General features: G+C 44.8%; 1 protein-coding gene across 3 annotated transcripts in view; it reads right to left on the bottom strand.

Moving 5' to 3' along the window:
• SHPRH (SNF2 histone linker PHD RING helicase) overlaps positions 1 to 21,698 on the bottom strand; it is a 372,150-nt gene that overhangs the window by 13,953 nt on the left and 336,499 nt on the right. For all 3 annotated transcript variants that reach the window (XM_063917889.1, XM_063917888.1, XM_063917887.1), the window contains 2 exons: positions 19,357 to 19,443; positions 16,312 to 16,490 (listed from right to left, as the gene is read on the bottom strand). In XM_063917889.1, the coding sequence (XP_063773959.1) occupies positions 16,312 to 16,490; positions 19,357 to 19,443 (266 nt within the window). The remainder of the gene's footprint in view (positions 1 to 16,311; positions 16,491 to 19,356; positions 19,444 to 21,698) is intronic.

Raw genomic sequence — 21,698 nt, 5'->3', positions numbered from 1 at the left:
AGTTGACCATCTTCCCTCCACTTAAGAGACTGCTCTGGGATTCCACGAGGGTGGGAGACGGGAGACGCACTGTCGCCGCTGAGATCTACCGATAGTGCGGCGAGGAACTCTCCCTCCTCCTCTCTCTCTCTATATATATATATACATGGCTCAACACTCTCATTGCCTCTGACCCCACAGCAACTTACCTTAGAGCTCGGGCTTATCGCTCCCGGACTGCACTGTGGCTGCAGTGCCTTCCCAGCAAGACCTCATTAGACCTACACTACGGCCGGAAGCCCTCTCACTGACCCCCACTGCTGGACACTCTAAGTTACCCTTAGGCACCACTGGGCCTCACGGAGGGAGTCACTCTATTCTATAAATGTCCTTTCTTTATAATTGACCCCTTCCGTGGCTATATCCAACGCTGAACCTGCTGTGATGTGACGACGTGTTGGCCCGGCGCTTCATATGTGAGACCCGATACGCTCGCGACATATCTTGCTCTCTATACACCTTTAACAACGGTGGCAATTCTACAACTGCATGGAAAAGTTCCTGATTCCTTCATCAATGACCTCTACTGGGGCTCCATTGCCATCCTGTGACGGAACTCCTGGTGGCAATTCCTCCGACTCTGACCGCTCGACCTCGCGCTCTGTGTCCCAACGCACACGTAGATCCAGACCACCCGTGAAGCAGCCGAAGATGAAACACAATGATCTGGTGGCTGTTTTGGTACCCCTGTTGGACGAAAAATTGGCTGGCATCAAGGAGGCCATTGAATCTACGCTGACCCAACTCAACCAACACTCTACTCGCCTGGATGAAGCGGAGCAGCGAATATCCACGCTGGAAGATGACCTATCTACAGCCCAGCGAACCATACAAGCCAATCAATCCGAAATTGCTGACCTATCAGAGAAGATCGATGACCTTGAAAATCGCAGCAAGCGTAACAACTTGAGGGTCATTGGCATCCCGGAATCGGTCAAGGGTCATGAACTTATGGACCTCCTCACATCTGGCATCCCGGAGCAATTAACCATGGACCTTAAAGGAGTCCCACTGGTTATCGAGAGAGCCCATAGGCTAGGACCGGAGCGAAGGAACCCCAATGGGCAGCCCCGTCCCGTCATTATGAGAATTTTGAACTATGCTGACAAGATGAAGCTCCTCGATCACTATCGTAAAACGGCTTCCTTATCTTACAATGGAGATCGTCTCCTCATCTTCCAAGATTTCTCTGCCATCGTAGCTACCAAACGTAGAGAGTTTGCTCCCATCTGTAAGCACCTTTTCGATACCAAAGTCAAGTTCTCCCTTCTTTACCCAGCCCGCCTCCGAGTCTTCGAGAATGGTAAACCGCTGTTCTTTGACGACCCAGGAGAGGCAAGACTGTATTTCTCCCTACCCGATACTTGACTGTAATTGTTATATGCTTGCTTATCACTGATTACTGCCCCATTCTTTAATTTCGGGTCTCGTATGTGGGGTGCCGTGTTTGTGAGACATGAATGCCCCTAGTTCATCCAATTCCTGTTTTATGTTTCTGATGTTTATAGCAAAGTTTTTCTGTTTTTTGATTTGTTGTGTCTGCCTTGTCACGATCCGGGTATCTGGACGCCATTTCTTACCTATCAGATGCCTCCTAAGGCTGGCTCAGCGCTCCAGGACCGGATCCCATCTGTCATCCTGATGTGCACATTCCCGCATCCTCGCCTGTCTCTCTGGACGCAGTCACAGTAGCGCCTTATACATCTGGCATGGCGTCTCCCGCGGCCTCCGCCGCCGTCCCTGAGCTTCTGCATTCAGAGTGGCGATTACGTCAGCCGCGGCCTCCGCTGTGTCCGCGTGGTTGGATGTGCATCTGTCAGCCTGGCGTCTCCTGTCTCCGGTGGCCGGCGCCGCCATTACTGTTTTCCAGACCACATGGATTACAATCCAAACTTCCCTCCAAGTGTCTGCATGGGCGCAGCCATCTTGGATTCTGTCAGCTGATCTTTCCTACCAATCCGTTGTCAGTATTATTAATATTGCATAATTGCCTAGCCAATGCCTTCCTTGCTGCAGGTATAAATAGGTTGTGCCTGAGCAAGGAAGGCGTCAGTGCTTTGGTTGTCAAACCTAGTTCCAGTTTGTCTCTCTTCTGTGAATGTCTTTCAGGTTCCAGCTCCTGTCTCCAGACTTCTGCTATAGAGACCCGCACCAGCATTCCATCTGCGGTGTAGCCTGACTCTCCGATCCATTCTGGACTCACCTGTTTCCAGCTACAACATCACCTGCTTCCAGCTCAGCTTCCAGCAGTGTACAGCTTCTCTTAAAGGGCCGGTGTCCTTTCTGCAGTTTACCACTCTCCACCGGTATTATTATTTCTCCGCTCTCAAATTCTACATTTCATCTACATTGCATCGCTCTCAAGCTTTATTTATTATTTAACTGGTTCCAGCCAGTATCCACTCCGTGCCAACACCTGTCTGGTTCTAACCAGTACCCACAGCAGCATTTTATCTACAGCAGTCCAGCTTTCCCTGGAACACCAGCTGGTACGACCCTGGGCTTTCCTCATTGCTACAGTTGAGCCTGGTAAGGACTTTCCAACTTGCAGATAATAAGAACTGTCTCATACCACCAGAGCTCTGTGGCCCCTGCCACCCTGTAGTACCCAGGAACTGTATTATTATTTCTCTGCTGATTTTTATGTTACTTTTTACTGCTACTGTGATGCATGGAGTTTGTCATAAATAAATATCATTGACTTTTACTCAAGTTGTCGTGGTCACGCCTTCGGGCGGTTTCTCTTCATGTTACTTACATGTCCAGGGGTCTGATACAACCTCCCAGGTTCCGGTACATCTCAGCCCCTACAACTGAGGCTGCCTTCCGTCAGCTCAGGCCCTCAGTTGTGACAGTAAGCACTGACCTAATGAATCCAGCCGGAGACCAGGATCAAGCGGCCAGGCCGATGCAAGAACTGGCAGCCCGACTAGAACATCAGGAGGCTGCACAGGGCCACATCATCCGCTGTCTCCAGGATTTCTCTACTCGGCTGGATGGGATTCAGACAACTCTCCGTGGATCAGGCGCATCTGGGGCGTCAACCACAGTGACTCCAACTATAACCCCACCCACCTTACCCGTTTCTGCTCCACGTCTTCATCTTCCAACGCCAGCAAAATTTGACGGATCTCCAAGATTCTGCAGGGGATTTCTCAACCAGTGTGACATTCAGTTTGAGCTACAACCTGGCAATTTTCCCAGTGACCGTACAAAAATTGCCTACATCATCTCTCTTCTCAGTGGCTCAGCCCTTGACTGGGCATCACCGTTATGGGAGAGGTCCGACACCCTGCTATCTTCTTACACTGCATTCGTGTCAACATTCAGGCGCATCTTCGACGAGCCAGGCCGGGTAACTTCAGCTTCGTCTGAGATTCTCCGTTTACGCCAGGGATCACGTACTGTAGGACAATATCTTATACAGTTCCAGATCCTGGCATCTGAACTGGCATGGAACGACGAGGCCCTGTATGCTGCATTCTGGCATGGTTTATCCGAGCGTATTAAAGATGAGTTAGCTACCAGAGACTTACCCTCCAAGTTAGATGAGCTAATCTCACTTTGTACGAAAGTTGACTTACGTTTCAGAGAGAGAGCAACTGAGCGTGGAAGATCATCTGCTCCAAAATCTTCTGCTCCTCCTCCTCACCAACTGTCACCAACTAAAGATGAACCCATGCAAATTGGCCGTTCCCGTTTAACTCCTGCTGAGCGCCGAAGACGTCTCTCTGAGTCTCTCTGTCTGTATTGTGCAGCTCCGTCTCACACTATTAATGCCTGTCCCAAACGTCCGGGAAACTCCAAATCCTAGCTCGCCAAGGAGAGGGCCGGCTAGGAGTAATGATCTCCTCTCCATCTCCTCAAGATTGTGATCTCCCAGTCTCGCTTCAAGTTGCTCAACGTTATCGGAACGTCACTGCCCTCCTTGATTCCGGAGCAGCTGGGAACTTTATTACCGAAGCCTATGTTAAACGGTGGTCCCTACCCACCGAGAGACTTCCTTCCTCCTTTTCCTTAACTGCCGTGGATGGCAGTAAAATTTTTGATACAGTTATTGCTCTAAGGACTCTACCAGTTCGTCTGAGAGTGGGAGTTCTTCATTCCGAACTTATTTCACTTTTAGTGATTCCAAGAGCCACACATCCTGTGGTCCTGGGCCTTCCATGGCTCCGTCTTCACAATCCTACAATTGATTGGACGACTACGCAAATCCTGGCATGGGGTCCCTCCTGTGCTGAGACATGTTTGTTTAAAGTGTTGCCTGTCTGTTCTTCCTCCCCCAGGTCGTCTGATGTTCCACCTCCTCCATATCAAGATTTCACGGATGTGTTCAGTAAAGCTTCTGCTGATATCCTTCCTCCTCATAGAGAATGGGACTGCCCGATTGATCTCGTTCCAGGGAAGGTTCCACCTCGAGGCCGAACTTATCCGTTGTCTCTGCCTGAGACGCATTCTATGGAGGAATACATTAAAGAGAACCTAGCAAAGGGGTTCATTCGACCTTCTTCTTCTCCAGCCGGCGCAGGCTTCTTCTTTGTAAAAAAGAAAGATGGTGGTCTGCGGCCGTGCATCGACTACAGAGGTTTGAACGACATTACCATCAAGAACCGCTATCCTTTACCCCTGATTACTGAGCTCTTTGACAGAGTTAGCGGAGCTACCATCTTTACAAAGCTGGACTTGAGAGGTGCATACAATCTCATCCGGATCCGTGAGGGTGACGAGTGGAAGACCGCATTTAACACCCGTGACGGACATTATGAGTACCTCGTCATGCCCTTCGGATTGAGCAATGCTCCAGCTGTCTTCCAGCATTTCGTCAATGAGATCTTCAGAGACATTCTATACCGTCATGTCGTGGTCTATCTAGATGATATCCTCATTTTTGCCAACAATTTAGAGGAACATCGTTTTTGGGTAAAGGAGGTTCTGTCCCGTCTCCGTGTCAATCATCTCTACTGCAAATTAGAGAAATGCGTCTTTGAAGTCAAGTCCATTCCGTTTCTAGGGTACATTGTGTCCGGTTCCGGACTAGAGATGGATCCTGAGAAACTACAAGCAATCCAGAATTGGCCGGTACCAAAGGGGTCCAGAGGTTCTTAGGGTTCGCCAATTATTACCGAAAGTTTATACGAGACTTTTCCACCATTGTGGCGCCTATTACTGCTTTCACCAAGAAGGGTGCTAACCCGTCCAAGTGGTCTGAAGAAGCCATGCAAGCTTTTCATCTTTTGAAACAGAGGTTCATCTCTGCGCCTGTCCTGAAACAGCCTGACATCGACTCTCCTTTCATCTTAGAGGTGGATGCCTCCTCCGTTGGAGTAGGAGCGGTGTTATCCCAGAGGGCTAAAGATGGCCATTTACATCCTTGCAGTTTCTTCTCCCGGAAGTTCTCCCCAGCGGAGCGCAACTATGCCATTGGCGACCAGGAGTTGCTAGCCATCAAGCTCGCTCTAGAGGAGTGGAGATATCTGTTGGAGGGAGCTTCCCATTCAATTACTATACTTACAGACCACAAGAACCTTCTATATCTAAAAGGCGCACAATGTCTCAACCCTCGTCAGGCCAGATGGGCACTTTTCTTTTCCAGATTCGACTTTAAACTCCAGTTCTGTCCGGGCTCTCAGAATCGCAAGGCCGATGCCCTTTCCCGCTCATGGGAGCAAGAAAATGAGTCAGAGTCTTCAGACAAGCATCCTATTATAAATCCGTTGGCATTCTCCACGGTAGGGATGGACTCTACGCCCCCATCAGGGAAAAGTTTTGTGAAGCCGACACTAAGGAAGAAGCTTATGCATTGGGCCCATGCTTCCCGCTTTGCCGGACATACAGGTATCCAAAAAACCCTGGAGTTTATCTCTAGGTCCTATTGGTGGCCAACTCTGAAAAAGGACGTTTTGGAGTTTATTGCATCTTGCCCAAAGTGTGCCCAACATAAAGTATCCCGCCAGTCGCCTGCGGGGCAACTGGTTCCACTATCTGTTCCCCGTCGACCATGGACCCATTTGTCGATGGATTTTATTACAGATTTGCCCATGTGCTACAAGTTCAATACCATCTGGGTGGTAGCTGACCGGTTCACCAAGATGGCACACTTCATTCCTCTCACCGGTCTTCCGTCAGCTTCCAAGTTGGCTCAAGTATTTATACAAGAGATATTCCGACTCCACGGTCTTCCAGAAGAAATTATCTCAGATCGAGGAGTTCAATTCACAGCCAAATTCTGGCGAAGTTTATGTCAAGTCCTCCAAGTCAAGCTAAAGTTTTCCACGGCTTACCATCCTCAGACCAATGGTCAAACTGAGAGGGTGAATCAGGACTTGGAGTCCTTCCTCCGCATCTATGTGTCCTCCTCTCAAGATGACTGGGTTCAATTACTTCCCTGGGCCGAGTTCTGTCATAACAACCAGTATCATTCTTCATCTTCTTCAACACCATTCTTCACCAACTTTGGATTCCACCCTAAAGTCCCTGAGTTCCAACCGCTTCCAGCAACTTCTGTTCCCGCAGTGGATATCACCTTGCATCAGTTTGCCAATATCTGGAAGAGCGTACGATCAGCTCTGCTCAAGGCATCGTTCAGGTACAAGAAGTTTGCGGATAAGAAGCGTCGAGCAGTTCCTGCTCTCAAGGTGGGTGATCGGGTATGGTTATCCACGAAGAATTTGAGGTTGAGAGTTCCCAGTATGAAGTTTGCACCTCGCTTCATCGGTCCTTTTAAAATTGATCAAGTCATCAATCCTGTTGCTTACAGACTCCAGTTACCTCCTTTCTTAAAAATACCCAGGACATTCCATGTTTCCCTGTTGAAACCGCTAATCTTGAATCGGTTTCATTCCTCACTTCCTCCAACTCCGAAAGTCCAAACTCAACGAGGCGTTGAGTATGAAGTGGCCAAGATCCTGGACTCACGTCACCGTTACGGTCAACTTCAGTATCTTATTGACTGGAAGGGTTATGGCCCTGAGGAACGTTCATGGACCAATGCTTCTGATGTCCATGCTCCAGCCTTGGTCCGGAGATTCCATTCCAAGTTTCCTCAAAAGCCAAAGAAGTGTCCTGGGGCCATTCCTAAAGGGGGGGGGGGGGGGGGTGCTGTCACGATCCGGGTATCTGGACGCCATTTCTTACCTATCAGATGCCTCCTAAGGCTGGCTCAGCGCTCCAGGACCGGATCCCATCTGTCATCCTGATGTGCACATTCCCGCATCCTCGCCTGTCTCTCTGGACGCAGTCACAGTAACGCCTTATACATCTGGCATGGCGTCTCCCGCGGCCTCCGCCGCCGTCCCTGAGCTTCTGCATTCAGAGTGGCGATTACGTCAGCCGCGGCCTCCGCTGTGTCCGCGTGGTTGGATGTGCATCTGTCAGCCTGGCGTCTCCTGTCTCCGGTGGCCGGCGCCGCCATTACTGTTTTCCAGACCACATGGATTACAATCCAAACTTCCCTCCAAGTGTCTGCATGGGCGCAGCCATCTTGGATTCTGTCAGCTGATCTTTCCTACCAATCCGTTGTCAGTATTATTAATATTGCATAATTGCCTAGCCAATGCCTTCCTTGCTGCAGGTATAAATAGGTTGTGCCTGAGCAAGGAAGGCGTCAGTGCTTTGGTTGTCAAACCTAGTTCCAGTTTGTCTCTCTTCTGTGAATGTCTTTCAGGTTCCAGCTCCTGTCTCCAGACTTCTGCTATAGAGACCCGCACCAGCATTCCATCTGCGGTGTAGCCTGACTCTCCGATCCATTCTGGACTCACCTGTTTCCAGCTACATCACCTGCTTCCAGCTCAGCTTCCAGCAGTGTACAGCTTCTCTTAAAGGGCCGGTGTCCTTTCTGCAGTTTACCACTCTCCACCGGTATTATTATTTCTCCGCTCTCAAATTCTACATTTCATCTACATTGCATCGCTCTCAAGCTTTATTTATTATTTAACTGGTTCCAGCCAGTATCCACTCCGTGCCAACACCTGTCTGGTTCTAACCAGTACCCACAGCAGCATTTTATCTACAGCAGTCCAGCTTTCCCTGGAACACCAGCTGGTACGACCCTGGGCTTTCCTCATTGCTACAGTTGAGCCTGGTAAGGACTTTCCAACTTGCAGATAATAAGAACTGTCTCATACCACCAGAGCTCTGTGGCCCCTGCCACCCTGTAGTACCCAGGAACTGTATTATTATTTCTCTGCTGATTTTTATGTTACTTTTTAATGCTACTGTGATGCATGGAGTTTGTCATAAATAAATATCATTGACTTTTACTCAAGTTGTCGTGGTCACGCCTTCGAGCGGTTTCTCTTCATGTTACTTACATGTCCAGGGGTCTGATACAACCTCCCAGGTTCCGGTACATCTCAGCCCCTACAACTGAGGCTGCCTTCCGTCAGCTCAGGCCCTCAGTTGTGACATGCCTGACCTGGGGACTTATCCCCCTCCTAGGTTGCCTCCCCCCTGCTCGCTGGGACGGGATGAGGCCCTGTCTTGACTCTCACGTATTCACTATATTCTTTCCGATTGTAGGTGTGGGTTGATATGGCTTCTCCAGCCGCCCCACACTCTCATGATACTGGAGTCTCTAACACTGCCCCATTACGCATAATCTCCTGGAATGTAGATTGACTTAACCATCCCGTTAAAAGAAAGAAAGTAGTCTCACACTTAAAACGTATGAACCCCCAAGTTGTGTTCCTTCAGGAGACACATTGGTTAGACGACCCTCGGAACTCCCTGCGAGCTCCTTGGATAGGGGAATGCATCTCGGCCCCATATCACACCAAATCCTGAGGAGTGGCCATTATTTTCCACGCTAGCTTACAACACTCGATTAGCAGGAAGCATATCGACCCAGATGGCAGGTTCGTTTTGCTTGACGCATTGATTGACAATACTGTATATACTTTTCTTAATATATATGCCCCAATGTTTCCCCTGACTTTTTTTGCAGTTCTCCTATCGATGCTCCTACAATGGGGCGGCCACAATTTGGTTGTGGGTGGCGATTTCAACTTGATATTCGACCCATCCATGGACAGATCTCGGGTGAGTACCTCTACCTGCACTTCTCAAATACTGACTTCTTTCTGTACACAACTCGATTTACTCGACTCCTGGCGCATCTTCCACCCGACTCAGAAAGACTTTTCCCTTTACTCTCATCCCCACTCGTCCCACTCTCGCATAGACTACATCTTCACCTCAACATCCCTTTTCCCTATGGTTACACACTCATCTATTGCAGACATTATCATCTCCGACCACGCTCCCATTTCAATAGACATTCGACTGACCCTACCTTCTTGCACCACCCCAAGCTGGCGCTTCCCTGCATACCTCCGCCACTCCACTGACTTTCTCCTCCACCTCAAACAATCTTGGCTCAATTATACCCTGGACAATACCGACCAGTCACTGAACTCCCCTATATTTTGGGGAGCAGCTAAGTTGGTCCTGAGAGGACATGTCATGTCCTACACACACTCCAAGAGGAAAAATTTTTCCTCGCAGCTGCAGGCTTTGAGCACGTCACTGACCTCCTCATATCGGAATTATAAACGACACGACACTCCAGCCCACAAAGAAGCGTATCTCTCCGCGAAGCTCATATACTACACTTTCCTTACTGAACGAGCCCAGCTCTCTTATGATTATCAAAGGAATAGGTTTCATAGATGGGGTAATAAGTTAGGTAGATTGTTAGCTAACTTGATTAAGGGACTCATATCACGCACTTGGATTAATACCATCGCTGTCTTGGGTGAATTGACTTCAGACCCTGAATCTATTTGCACTGAATTCATGCGCTTTTATCGCTCCCTATACACCAAAGGCCCTGATAACCCCGCTGCTAACTACTCCTTTCTTGAAGCTGCTGACCTTCCTGGTCCTTTCCCGGGGGGAAAGAACAGGGGGACTTGTTCTACAAGATAGATCTGATTACATTAAGGAGGCATATAGGCAGCTAAAGGATGCTAAGTTTTATAAAACTCTTACAAGGGACCCCACCTCTGAATATCTCTCCGAGCTACATGATCTTCTTGATGAGGCAGCTCGTAATAATTTGATCTCCAGGGAGGAATTTAGATTTTTATATAATTCACACCCCACTGTCCCCACATATTATCACCTTCCCAAAATCCATAAGTCACTCACTGCACCCCCAGGTCGTCCTATAATTTCTGGTATAGGTTCCCTCACATCTAATCTTTCTCACTATGTAGATATTTTTTTACAGCCACGAGTGTCTATGCTCAAATCACATATCAAAGATACAACTCACTTTTTGAATTTGATTAAAGATGTTATATGGAAAGACACTTATGGTTTTCTCACTCTTGACGTCCAAAGTCTTTATACTAATATTCCACACAATTTAGGTATTAAGGCAATAGCTAATAAACTCACTAATGATGGAGATCTCACTATCCCACATCAGCAGTTCATTTTGGACTCAATATTATTTATTTTAACCCATAACCACTTTCTGTTTCTGGATGAGCACTATCTGCAGGTGATGGGTACGGCCATGGGAACCAGGTTCGCGCCTAGCTATGCCAATCTCTACATGGGCGAGGTCGAGGACCTGCTCGTGTGGGGTGGCGGCTTTGACGCGAACCTGGTTCTCTATGGCCGTTACATTGATGATTTGTTTATTATTTGGGATGGTGATGTGGATTCAGTTTTATCTTTTGTCACTCACTTAAATTCTAACCCATATAATTTATCCTTCACTCATTCTTTTCACTCTCACAAGACTAATTTTCTGGATATTTCCCTCGAGATCAGAGATAATCAAATATCGACTACAAATTTCATTAAAGATGTGGGTACTGACTCATATCTACATTTTAAAAGCAGTCATTATATACCCTGGAAGAAAAGCATTCCAAAGAGCCAATTATTACGACTCAGGAGGAATTGCTCGGATCTTACTTCCTTTGATAATCAAGCAAGATTCATGTCGGAGGCATTCCTTAATAGAGGTTATCCAGCTGAACTTATTAGAACATCCCTTGCAGAAGTTAGAAATAAAGATAGGAACGAATTACTAAAAATAAAAACCAGGGAAGAAAGAAAAGGTGATGAAACAGATGAGGTAGCATTCATCTCTACTTTTAATAGGTCACATGTAGAAATTAAGAAGATTGTTTCTAAAAACTTTGGGATTCTTAAGCATGATCCCCAATTATCTACTATATTAACCTCCGAACCAAGATTTATTTTTCGTAGGAGTAAGTCTCTAAAAAATATACTGGCTCCTAGTCATCTTAGGGTCATCAAAGAAAGTGGAGAAGAAGTCACTACTAAAGGGGATTGGCTAAAAAATTATCAACAACCTAGAATAAAGGGCTGTCATAAATGTGGGATGAATAAATGTATAACTTGTAACCACATATTAAATCGAACAAAGAAGATCTCCCCAAATAATATAGAAGAGACCTCATTCGAAATTGGCAGTTTTATTAACTGCAATACAACATACGTCATATACATGTTAATATGTGGATGTGAGAAAAAATACATAGGTCGTACAACTAGACCTCTTAAAACTAGATTTTTAGAACATAGGAGGAACATCCTAAAGAGAATACAAACACATAGTGTTTCTAAACACTATGATGTAGCTCACAATGGAGATCCAAAGTGTCTAAGAGTAGTAGGGCTCGAATCTATACCTCATACCTCAAGAGGTGGGGACAGATTCATTAAATTATGTAAGCAGGAGGTATTTTGGATGTACCGAATGAATACGATCTTTCCAGACGGCCTTAATGAATCTGTAGAATTAAATGCTGTGATTTAATGATAAGTGGTTACCTTTTTGAGTAGATCTTAGGTTGATTTGTCTTTGGCATTTACTAACGAACAGATAATTATGTATGTACTAACGTTAGAAATTGTAAATACAATGAACCAATGCTTATTAAGGTTTTTCGTAGCCTTTTACAAATGTCAGTATTCATCAAAAGTCATTTATGTTGAGAAATACCCTCAAAAGTGATATATATATATATATATATATAAGATCAACACTCTTGCTCCAAAAGCACTATAAGAATGGAGTTTTTGCACTATATCTATCAGCGGGGCATATAAGAAACAATCCGACACTTCCCCATAGTGATTGCGGTTTGCGTTTCATTCACCGGAAATGACGCTTTATGACGCACTACGCTACACCCGGAAGTTCCGGATATGTAGCTACGCTCGAACGGACGAAGATTACCCTCTCTTTTACTTATTGAAAGGCCGTGGTTTGCGGTGCATCAAGCGGAAATGATGTAACCGCAACCCGGAAGTGACTACAATAATGTAAAATGTTTACTCTCCTAACATATTTAACGTCATTATGTTATTAGTTTTACAGAATCATAACATAAAAGTGACGGCTGACTACACTATATTAAGCTAGATCTAAGAAACACTCTGATCCCGATATATATAAGAAAGGGAAATTGTATAATAGAGAATCTCTGACCCGGAAGTAATTTCATGATAAGCTGAAATAGCATCAAAGCTTGAATATAAAATCATTTTCGTTAAAGATAAATACATGTTTTATAATAAATGAAATTGAGTCTGTCCTAGGTTTAGATTTTTTTGTTTTATTGGAGTAGTTTTATATTGTCATTTGTAAAACAGGAAGGATTGGGTGCACAGCCGTTTCTGATCTAATCATTAGACACAGTATATAAACCCTGTCTCCTCACCCATACAAACCACCTTTGAAAAAGCTGCAGGACCTGCAGCGAAACGCGTCAGGAACCAAGTTATTGGGGGCTATCACCTATTGGAAATTTGCTGCCACGTGTATCCGGACCAGGACTGGACATTGTGCCTATCATTTGGACCTTCTGAACATTCTACCCAATTGAACCACCACCACTCCTTGGAAACTAAGGAGACACCGCGATGCAGTGAGGACCCATAATAAACAACTTGAAGGGACCATAATTCCTCCAGCGGCAAAATTGTGGTAATTAAACATCATCCAGAGACTGCGCTGTCAGTCCAGGGTAGTTCATCCATTTAGCACTATCCAGTCTATATGAATTGGGAACGGACTACACTATTAGTAGGCAGTACCATTGTGACCCCTCAATTTTTTAGCAAATATTTCTAAGTACTATATAATTTATTTTATATTTATTGTGTTTTTATTGTGTTAATGATCAAATTTGATTAAATTATTTTATATCAGCACCCAATCCTTCTATTATATTTTATATACATCCATCAGCGCTGCTAATTGTTCTTTTCCTTTGTTGTGTATATATTGGGGGTGACTAACCCAATTCCTATAGCAGCAGCTGTTTGAGCAACAGCACCTACAAGCGCCCGATCTATTTATCATATTTGATAGATCATTTCCTTTGATTCGACTGACCCTACCTTCTTGCACCACCCCAAGCTGGCGCTTCCCTGCATACCTCCGCCACTCCACTGACTTTCTCCTCCACCTCAAACAATCTTGGCTCAATTATACCCTGGACAATACCGACCAGTCACTGAACTCCCCTATATTTTGGGGAGCAGCTAAGTTGGTCCTGAGAGGACATGTCATGTCCTACACACACTCCAAGAGGAAAAAATTTTCCTCGCAGCTGCAGGCTTTGAGCACGTCACTGACCTCCTCATATCGGAATTATAAACGACACGACACTCCAGCCCACAAAGAAGCGTATCTCTCCGCGAAGCTCATATACTACACTTTCCTTACTGAACGAGCCCAGCTCTCTTATGATTATCAAAGGAATAGGTTTCATAGATGGGGTAATAAGTTAGGTAGATTGTTAGCTAACTTGATTAAGGGACTCATATCACGCACTTGGATTAATACCATCGCTGTCTTGGGTGAATTGACTTCAGACCCTGAATCTATTTGCACTGAATTCATGCGCTTTTATCGCTCCCTATACACCAAAGGCCCTGATAACCCCGCTGCTAACTACTCCTTTCTTGAAGCTGCTGACCTTCCTGGTCCTTTCCCGGGAAGAAAGGGAACTACTGGATAGCCCAATCACCGCCGAGGAGGTTATAGATACTATCAAGAGCTTGCCCAACAACAAGAGTCCTGGCCCTGATGGCTTTAGTGCAGAATTCTACAAGATGATGCGTGATGATCTCGCACCCACACTCACATCCCTCTACAACCACATCCTCTCTTCTAAACAAACTCTGATTAGGTTTAATAAAGCTAAGATAATTGTTATAGCGAAGCCTGGCAAAGATCCCTCCCTCCCTGGTTCCTACAGGCCAATATCCCTCCTGAACCAAGACTTCAAAATTCTGACTAAATTAATGGCCATTTGCCTACAACTTTGTCTCTCTCGATTCATATCACCGGCCCAATTAGGCTTCCTTACAAATAGACAGTTGGTTAAGGGCATCAGGGCAGCCCTGGCCGCCATCACCTATTCTCGCTCCAACAATTTAGTTGATAACATCTTGATTAATCTTGATGCAGAAAAGGCCTTTGATAAGATCGCTTGGCCTCACCTTGATCGGGTCTTACGCCATCAACACTTTGGAGATAAATTTTGTGGTCTTGTCAACTCCCTCTATACTAACCTCACCGCGCAGGTGTTGGTAAACAATGTCTCCTCCGCCCCCTTTACTCTTGAGAGAGGAACTAGACAGGGATGCCCTCTTTCCCCTCCTTTTCAATTTAGCCCTAGAACCCTTTATACGATACATTGTAAACTTGAATAGTTTTAAAGGTATTCTAATAGGCACTCAGGAACTAAAAATTATAGCGTTCACGGACGACATCCTCCTTCTCACTTCAAATCCTAAACAGTCCATCCCGGTACTACAGGAAGCTATAAACTGCTTTTCTTCCTTTGCGGGCTACTCGATTAATTTTGACAAATCGGAAGCTCTAGCCATATTTCGACAAGCTACTGTAGGCTGGAATCCCCCCTTTCCGTTTCGATGGACCCCACCCACCTCACTTACCTTGGGATTCAATTACCCGCAGACCCCTCCCTCCTCTACTCTCACAATGTCCAACCTATTCTCACCAAAATTCAGACTGAGCTTGGTCTCTGGCAAAATCTTCCCCTCAACCTTTTAGGACGCTGCAATCTCGTCAAAATGGCAAGCTTTCCCAAATCGCTCTATGTGCTTCAGATGGTCCCCATCTTGCTCACAAAATCGGTCTTATCCCTTCTCAACTCACATATATCCAAGTTTATTTGGGCCAATAAACGGCCCCGGATAAGTTTTCTCAAACTATCCCAATCAATAGGTACAATAGGACCTGCCTCCTTCGCATAGCCATGGAATGGCTCAGTGCCAGGAACATCTTCACCGACTCACTGCTAGACTCTCAACTGTGCGCCCCTCTATCCCTTAGCTACATCTTGCACGCCAGTAACACCACTCTGAAGGAGCCTCATTTAGATAATACCCTCTTAACCTCTGCTATCCTGGCTTGGAAGAGATCTAGGAAATTACTAAATATACACGGCCTTCACTCTCCGTTTCTCCCTTTTCTGGGAAACCTAGACTTCCACAATGGACATGCTTCCTTTCCTTTTAATAGCTGGCACTTGGCGGGTATCACACATCTTCGTGATCTCCTTAACTCCCTACACGAGCCACTCACTTTCACTGAGGCCATAGACAAATATAACATTAGCCCTAGCCAGAGGTTCTACTTCTTCCAGGCCTCTCACTATATCCGATCGGTCTTGACACGACTTGATAAAAATGATGTCCTTAACGCCCTAGACACGCTTATGCATTCCGGCACATATTCCATCTCGACTATTTACACCCGAATCCGCACAGACATCGTCCCCTCTGTTGACCTTTTACAGCTTGAAAAATGGTCATCTCAACTCCCTCTATGTCCCCGGAAGAAGTGTTGGACTCTTTTAACTTATCTTTGAAGCTTATTCCGGCGAGTATATACCAGGAAATGTCGTACAAGATTTTGCACAGGGCTTACATTTCCCCGAAACAAGGTCACTTGATGGGCCTCTCTGAGTCTGCAGCGTGCATCAAATGCTCCGCACCGGTGGCTGACATTATGCATTGCTTCTGGCATTGCCCTCATATACAAAAATTTTGGGGCGGACTACAGGCATACAGCAAAAATCCAGTTGGCGACTTGTATCCAGTGGAAAGTGATTCTGGTGGATTTCTGGAGAGTTTGCCTCTAGTCACATTGTATTGAAATTCACTGAACACTCACTGCAAAATTACCAATTTTACAAAATCAAGGGCTCCCACATAAATAAAAAGCAAAATAAATAAAACCCAAAAACTTACTTCTTCTGGCCAATTCTGTGAACACGACCTATTGCCTGCAGTTCATGTGCTGGATTCAGAATAGGTTCTACCAGTAATACATGAGTAGCCTCAATGATGTTGAGTCCATTGGATCCAGTGTGCAGTGGAAGTAGCAAAATGTTGATCTTGGGATCATACTTAAATGCTGAAAGATTTTCCTGAAAAAAAATAAAAAGAAATGTAAACAGAAATCTGAAATTATTTGCTGTTACCACAGTAATAAAAATTATATTTTCAATTTTGAGTCTACAAGAAATAGACACTTTCAATGTTTTATATAAACCAAACATTAAGTGGATATGTAGTATATGTCTGTAAGTTTCTCTCTAAGTTACAAATATTCTATGTGTGAGCCTTTTGTCACATGACAGATATCAATTCGATAACCCAGTTCATTCCAAACACACTGGAGCATGTCTTCGTCAACACTCGCAACAGCTGCTGTGATGTCTTTCTTCAGATTGTTACATTTACAGAAAGTGAAACAAGGAAAAAAAATCATAAATGCAAAAAATGTTTGAGAATATCTGTAAGTATAAATGATCTGAAGCAACACATTTACTTCCCCGTTGGTATTAGGAGAAATAGCAGCACTAAAGGGCAGATTTAACAACGAGTGATATTTTACTGATCACTCACTACTAATCTTAAATGGTGCTCCAACCAATCAGCAGCTCCCATCACATGGTTGGAGCAACATTTAAGATTAGTAATGAGTGATAACTAGAATATCACTGGTTGTTAAATCTACCCCTTAGTGTCCCTGGGTGTATATATTCAGATAGTAATAAAAGCTGTGTTAGCTTCCATAGATTAAAGGTATATACACTGTGGAGATTTAGTGCTGCTGTGAAAACAGTTTATCCATATGTCACCAATGGACAAATATTTTAGATTATTGTTTCAGGCTTTTGGTTAGGAGCCAGTTCAGTAGAGTCTGAATCTCCCAATATCTGCTCTCTGTTGTGAAGGATTTGCCAATTGTAGAACACTGGGGTGTGCGGATAAACGACCAGAGTGATTGAAGACTAGTCTTTAGAAAGGGGTGGTCTTCAGGATGCCAGCTGTCGGGATCCCGGCGCACAGTATACCGGCGCTGGAATCCCGACAGCCGGCATACCGACACTTTTTCTCCCTCTTGGGGGTCCACGACCTCCCTGGAGGGAGAATAGATAGCGTGGCACGCGTAGCACGCCACCGTGCCCGCGTAGCACTCCACCGTGCCCGCAAGGGGCTAATTTGCGCTCACCACGCTGTCGGTATGCCGGCGGTCAGGCTTCCGGCGCCGGTATGCTGGTCGCCGGGAGCCCAGCCGCTGGCATATCCTACTACACCCTTTAGAAAGAAATGGGATGTTGTCCTCTTTCTGACTCGTTTCGCTGTCACATTGGGCCGGAGGATGCTGTTATATGAGCAAAACTAGTCAGGTAGCAGACAGCACCTGTATAGATACCAAGGCATCGAGTACGCTGTTTGATGTTTAGCACTATATACTGTTGTGTGATTTTTATGAACAATATAGAAGTCAATATAAAACATTGACATTACAAACAAGCTTTGAAAAGCAACTGAATAGCTTACAAGTAACATTTTTACAGCAGATAAAAAGTGCTAAAAAATTTAATGAAAAGGTTTTTAAAACATTTTTGTGCTTCTTTAAAGTTGGGCATACACTATACAATTACCTGCCAGATCTAGCTGGTTGGAATAAAAATCTGGTAAAGAATGAGAGCAAATGACAATCAACCATTTGCTCCCAAACACTAGAAAACAGACAAAAACTGTCGTTGATACAAATTGGTTAAAGCACGGACAGGTTTTGACCATTTTCCAGTGATGGGAGCAAATGGTCGATTGTCATTTGGCCTCATCCTTTACCAGATTTGTATTTTAGCCAGCCAGATCTGGCAGATTATCTGCCAGATAATTGTATAGTGTATGACCAGCATTAGTAACAAAAATAAGATGATCTCCTTCCATGTGGCATCTTCCACTAAGCTATAATGCTACATTCAGTACAAGCAACATTTTTTTAATAGGAAGATATTTAAATAACTCTTAACACTGGACCTGAGTCAGAGATGTACACAAATAGCGCAACAGCTGCAATCCAGTAGGCAGTGGCCACTGTAGGCGTCTCAGATACGCCTCTTGTGTACAATGAAGCAGAAATCGAATGCACAACTGTCAATCATTAACACCAGAGCCATGTTTACTGCATACAGGATCGCAGTTGCAAAATGTGACACACCCCAGAATTGGTCACGACACACCTGCGTTTGAGTCACCATTCCCCCCGATACCTCCCACAAATGCTCCGTCTGTCACTCACTTTGCAAAAAATAATCCTCACATGCTCAGTGTGACTTATACGTATGTGCAATGGCAAAAAATTACTCCAGAGCAAAACATCAACATTGTGTCCATCTCTGAATCAGGCCAATGTGTACACACATTCTAATAAGCAGATCCAATTATGCACAGAAGCAGTTGGCACACGGTATCGGCAACTTCTATATGCTAACTTCAGAAGGGGTGTGATATTGAAGGTCGAAGTGTCTAGGTCGACCACTATTGGTCGACAATAACTAGGTCGACAGGGATTCTAGGTCGACATGGTCTGGGTTGACATGAGTTTTTTTTAATCTTTTTGGTGTCGTTTTCGCCGTACAGTGACCGGGAACCCCAATTAGTGCACCGCTTCGCTCGCCATGCTTCGGGCACGGTTCCCAATCGTAGTCCATGTGGATCGTAAAGTATGAATAAGTAAAAAAAAAGTGAAAAAACGCATGTCGACATTTTGACCTGTCAACCTAGAACATGTCAACATAGAGACCCTGTCGACCTAGTTACTGTCGACCAATAGTGGTCGACCTAGACACTGTCGACTTAGAGACTGCATACCCTTCAGAAGGCACATTCTGTTTGCAGCCTTTGGAGGTACAAGCAGAATCTCCATGCCATAACGGTCAGATAAATACTCAGTGTCAATAAAGATTTATTGAACATAACACTATTCTGTACCTGAAACTTCTGAATACCATTGATTTGGGAGAACACCAAGTCATTGTCTTGCAGAGCTTTTGCAATAATATCCAAAACATCTTGCCACTGGAGAAACATGACAAAATGAACAATTACGCTGCACAATATTTTTGGAATATAATATCACTATCAGAAAGAGACAAAAAGGAGGATAAGTGTCAGAAGCCAGAAGCACATGAGGAAAAATGAGGATTTCAGATAATCTGCATTCTCCATTAACGTTAATGCAAATAATACTTAGTAGTATATTTAAAGGTCGATTTTGATCGATTTCAGATAGATTTAAATTGATCTTAATCGATGTTGGGCTTCCAAGGTTAAAACACACATTTACTAACATTTAAAAATGAATATAAAAAATAATCTGCTAGTAAATGTATGTTTTAACCCTGGCAACCCAACATTGTTTAAGATAGATTTAAATCTAAACTGGTCAATAACGACCTTTAGTAAATATACCCCTTAGAATAACATTCTGCATTTAATAAGTTAAAAACAAATTAGAGTCCACACCAATTTTATGATTGATTATACAGTATGTTTGATTTTTTTAATGTATTTATTAATATCAGCTAATGATGAAAATTCCAGACTATACTGAGATAATCAAACGGGATCAGTACGTAATCCCGCTGGACGGGATCCCAGGGGTCGAAATACCGACGCCGGAATCCCAACCACACAATCCCGACAGGGGTGGCGAGCGGAACGCAGCCCCTTGCGGGCTCGCTTCGCTCGCCACACTATTATATTCTCCCTCTGTGGGTGTCGTGGACACCCACGGAGGGAGGATATGTTGGGATTGTGGCGGTCGGGATTCCGGCGTCGGTATTTCGACCGCCGGGATCCCGTCCAGCGGGATGTTGACCGCATCCCAATCAAACGCGATCTTTATAATCGACTCTATTTGAAGATCATTGTAAGGCTGTTAGGCCTTGTAAAGCTGTAGAACTTGGCTGTTAACGCTTACATATTAGTGCTAACAAAAAAGTGTTATCATAATCATAATATTAGCGTTGTACTGACATTAAACTGAAGGGAAACATACTACAAACAAACAAAAAAAAAAAACACTACAGATGGACTACATATTTCCACAAAGGTATGTAATTCATACCTCATGCTGCAAAATCTACTCTGCAACTCATGTATATCATCTGTGTTTTTGAACCATGAAAAGTCAACTGCATTATTCTTTCTCTTTCATGCAAACAAATGCATGGTTTTAAAGTGTTTGATGTAATGGCTTTCTTGTAATTAGTACTGCCTGTGTGAGGAAGTTGTTTAGTGTATCATGGTTTATTGTTGCATGCTGCCTGGTGTTTACTCAAACACAGAACTAATTCATCCTTTGAACATTTGGCCATCTGTGGTCAGGGTGTAGCCTGTCTTAAATATACTTACTATATCTTCAGATTTAGTGAGGTGCTGCCGTGTTGTAAAGAACAAAGGGGATAATTCAGACCTGATCGGTGCTGTGCATAATCGCACAGCAGCGATCAGGCCTGTACTGCACATGCGCATGCCAGACAGCCGACGACTGTCTTTAGCTAGCGATTGCCTCTGCCTGATTGACAGGCAGAGGCGGTCGCTGGGCGGGAGGGCGGCGTTAAGCAGTCGTTTAAGGGGTGCGGTCCGGCCAACGCAGGCGTGGTGGAACCGTGCCGGGGGCGACCCGCAGCAGCTGCATGACGTCACATGCAGCTGATGCGACCTGGGCAGCGACGAGTAGCTCCTGACCAGCGCGCAGGAGCTGCGCTGGCCAGGGAGCTACTCCTGAAGTACAAAAGCATCATTGCTTTTGTACTTCTGCGACGGGGCAGGGACTGACATGCGGGGCGGACTAGCCCTGTGCTGGGCGCCCACCCGCATGTCCGTGTGCCTGATCGTAGCTGTGCTAAATTTAGCACAGCTACGATCTACTCTGAATCACCCCCAAAGTGTGATTTCTGAACAGTAAAAAAACAAACAAACAAACAAACAAACATTGAACATCATCAACAAATAGGTATTTAAACCTCAGACCTGGCATTTTGTTATGTAGTGTCTGAACATGGCTAGGAATAACAGATGCACAAACAGAATTCTTAGGGCTGTGTGTGCAAATGGTAAGAGCTTTATTGTGGCTATTACAGAGTCATCATGATTGGGACATACAGTAGGTATAAAAGTATACAATTTATTTAGGAAATACAGAATGGGAAGAATCAAAGAGGTAGCAATGTATGTGAAAAAAAGCATAAATACTATTTTAATACAAAATATTTAAGAAAAAATTGAGGCCATCTGGGTGACCATAGAAACCGGGGAGAAGGACACCA

Source organism: Pseudophryne corroboree, chromosome 4 (assembly GCF_028390025.1).
Source record: "Pseudophryne corroboree isolate aPseCor3 chromosome 4, aPseCor3.hap2, whole genome shotgun sequence".
NCBI lineage: Eukaryota > Metazoa > Chordata > Amphibia > Anura > Myobatrachidae > Pseudophryne > Pseudophryne corroboree.
This window is presented reverse-complemented; position numbering and strand designations above follow the sequence as displayed.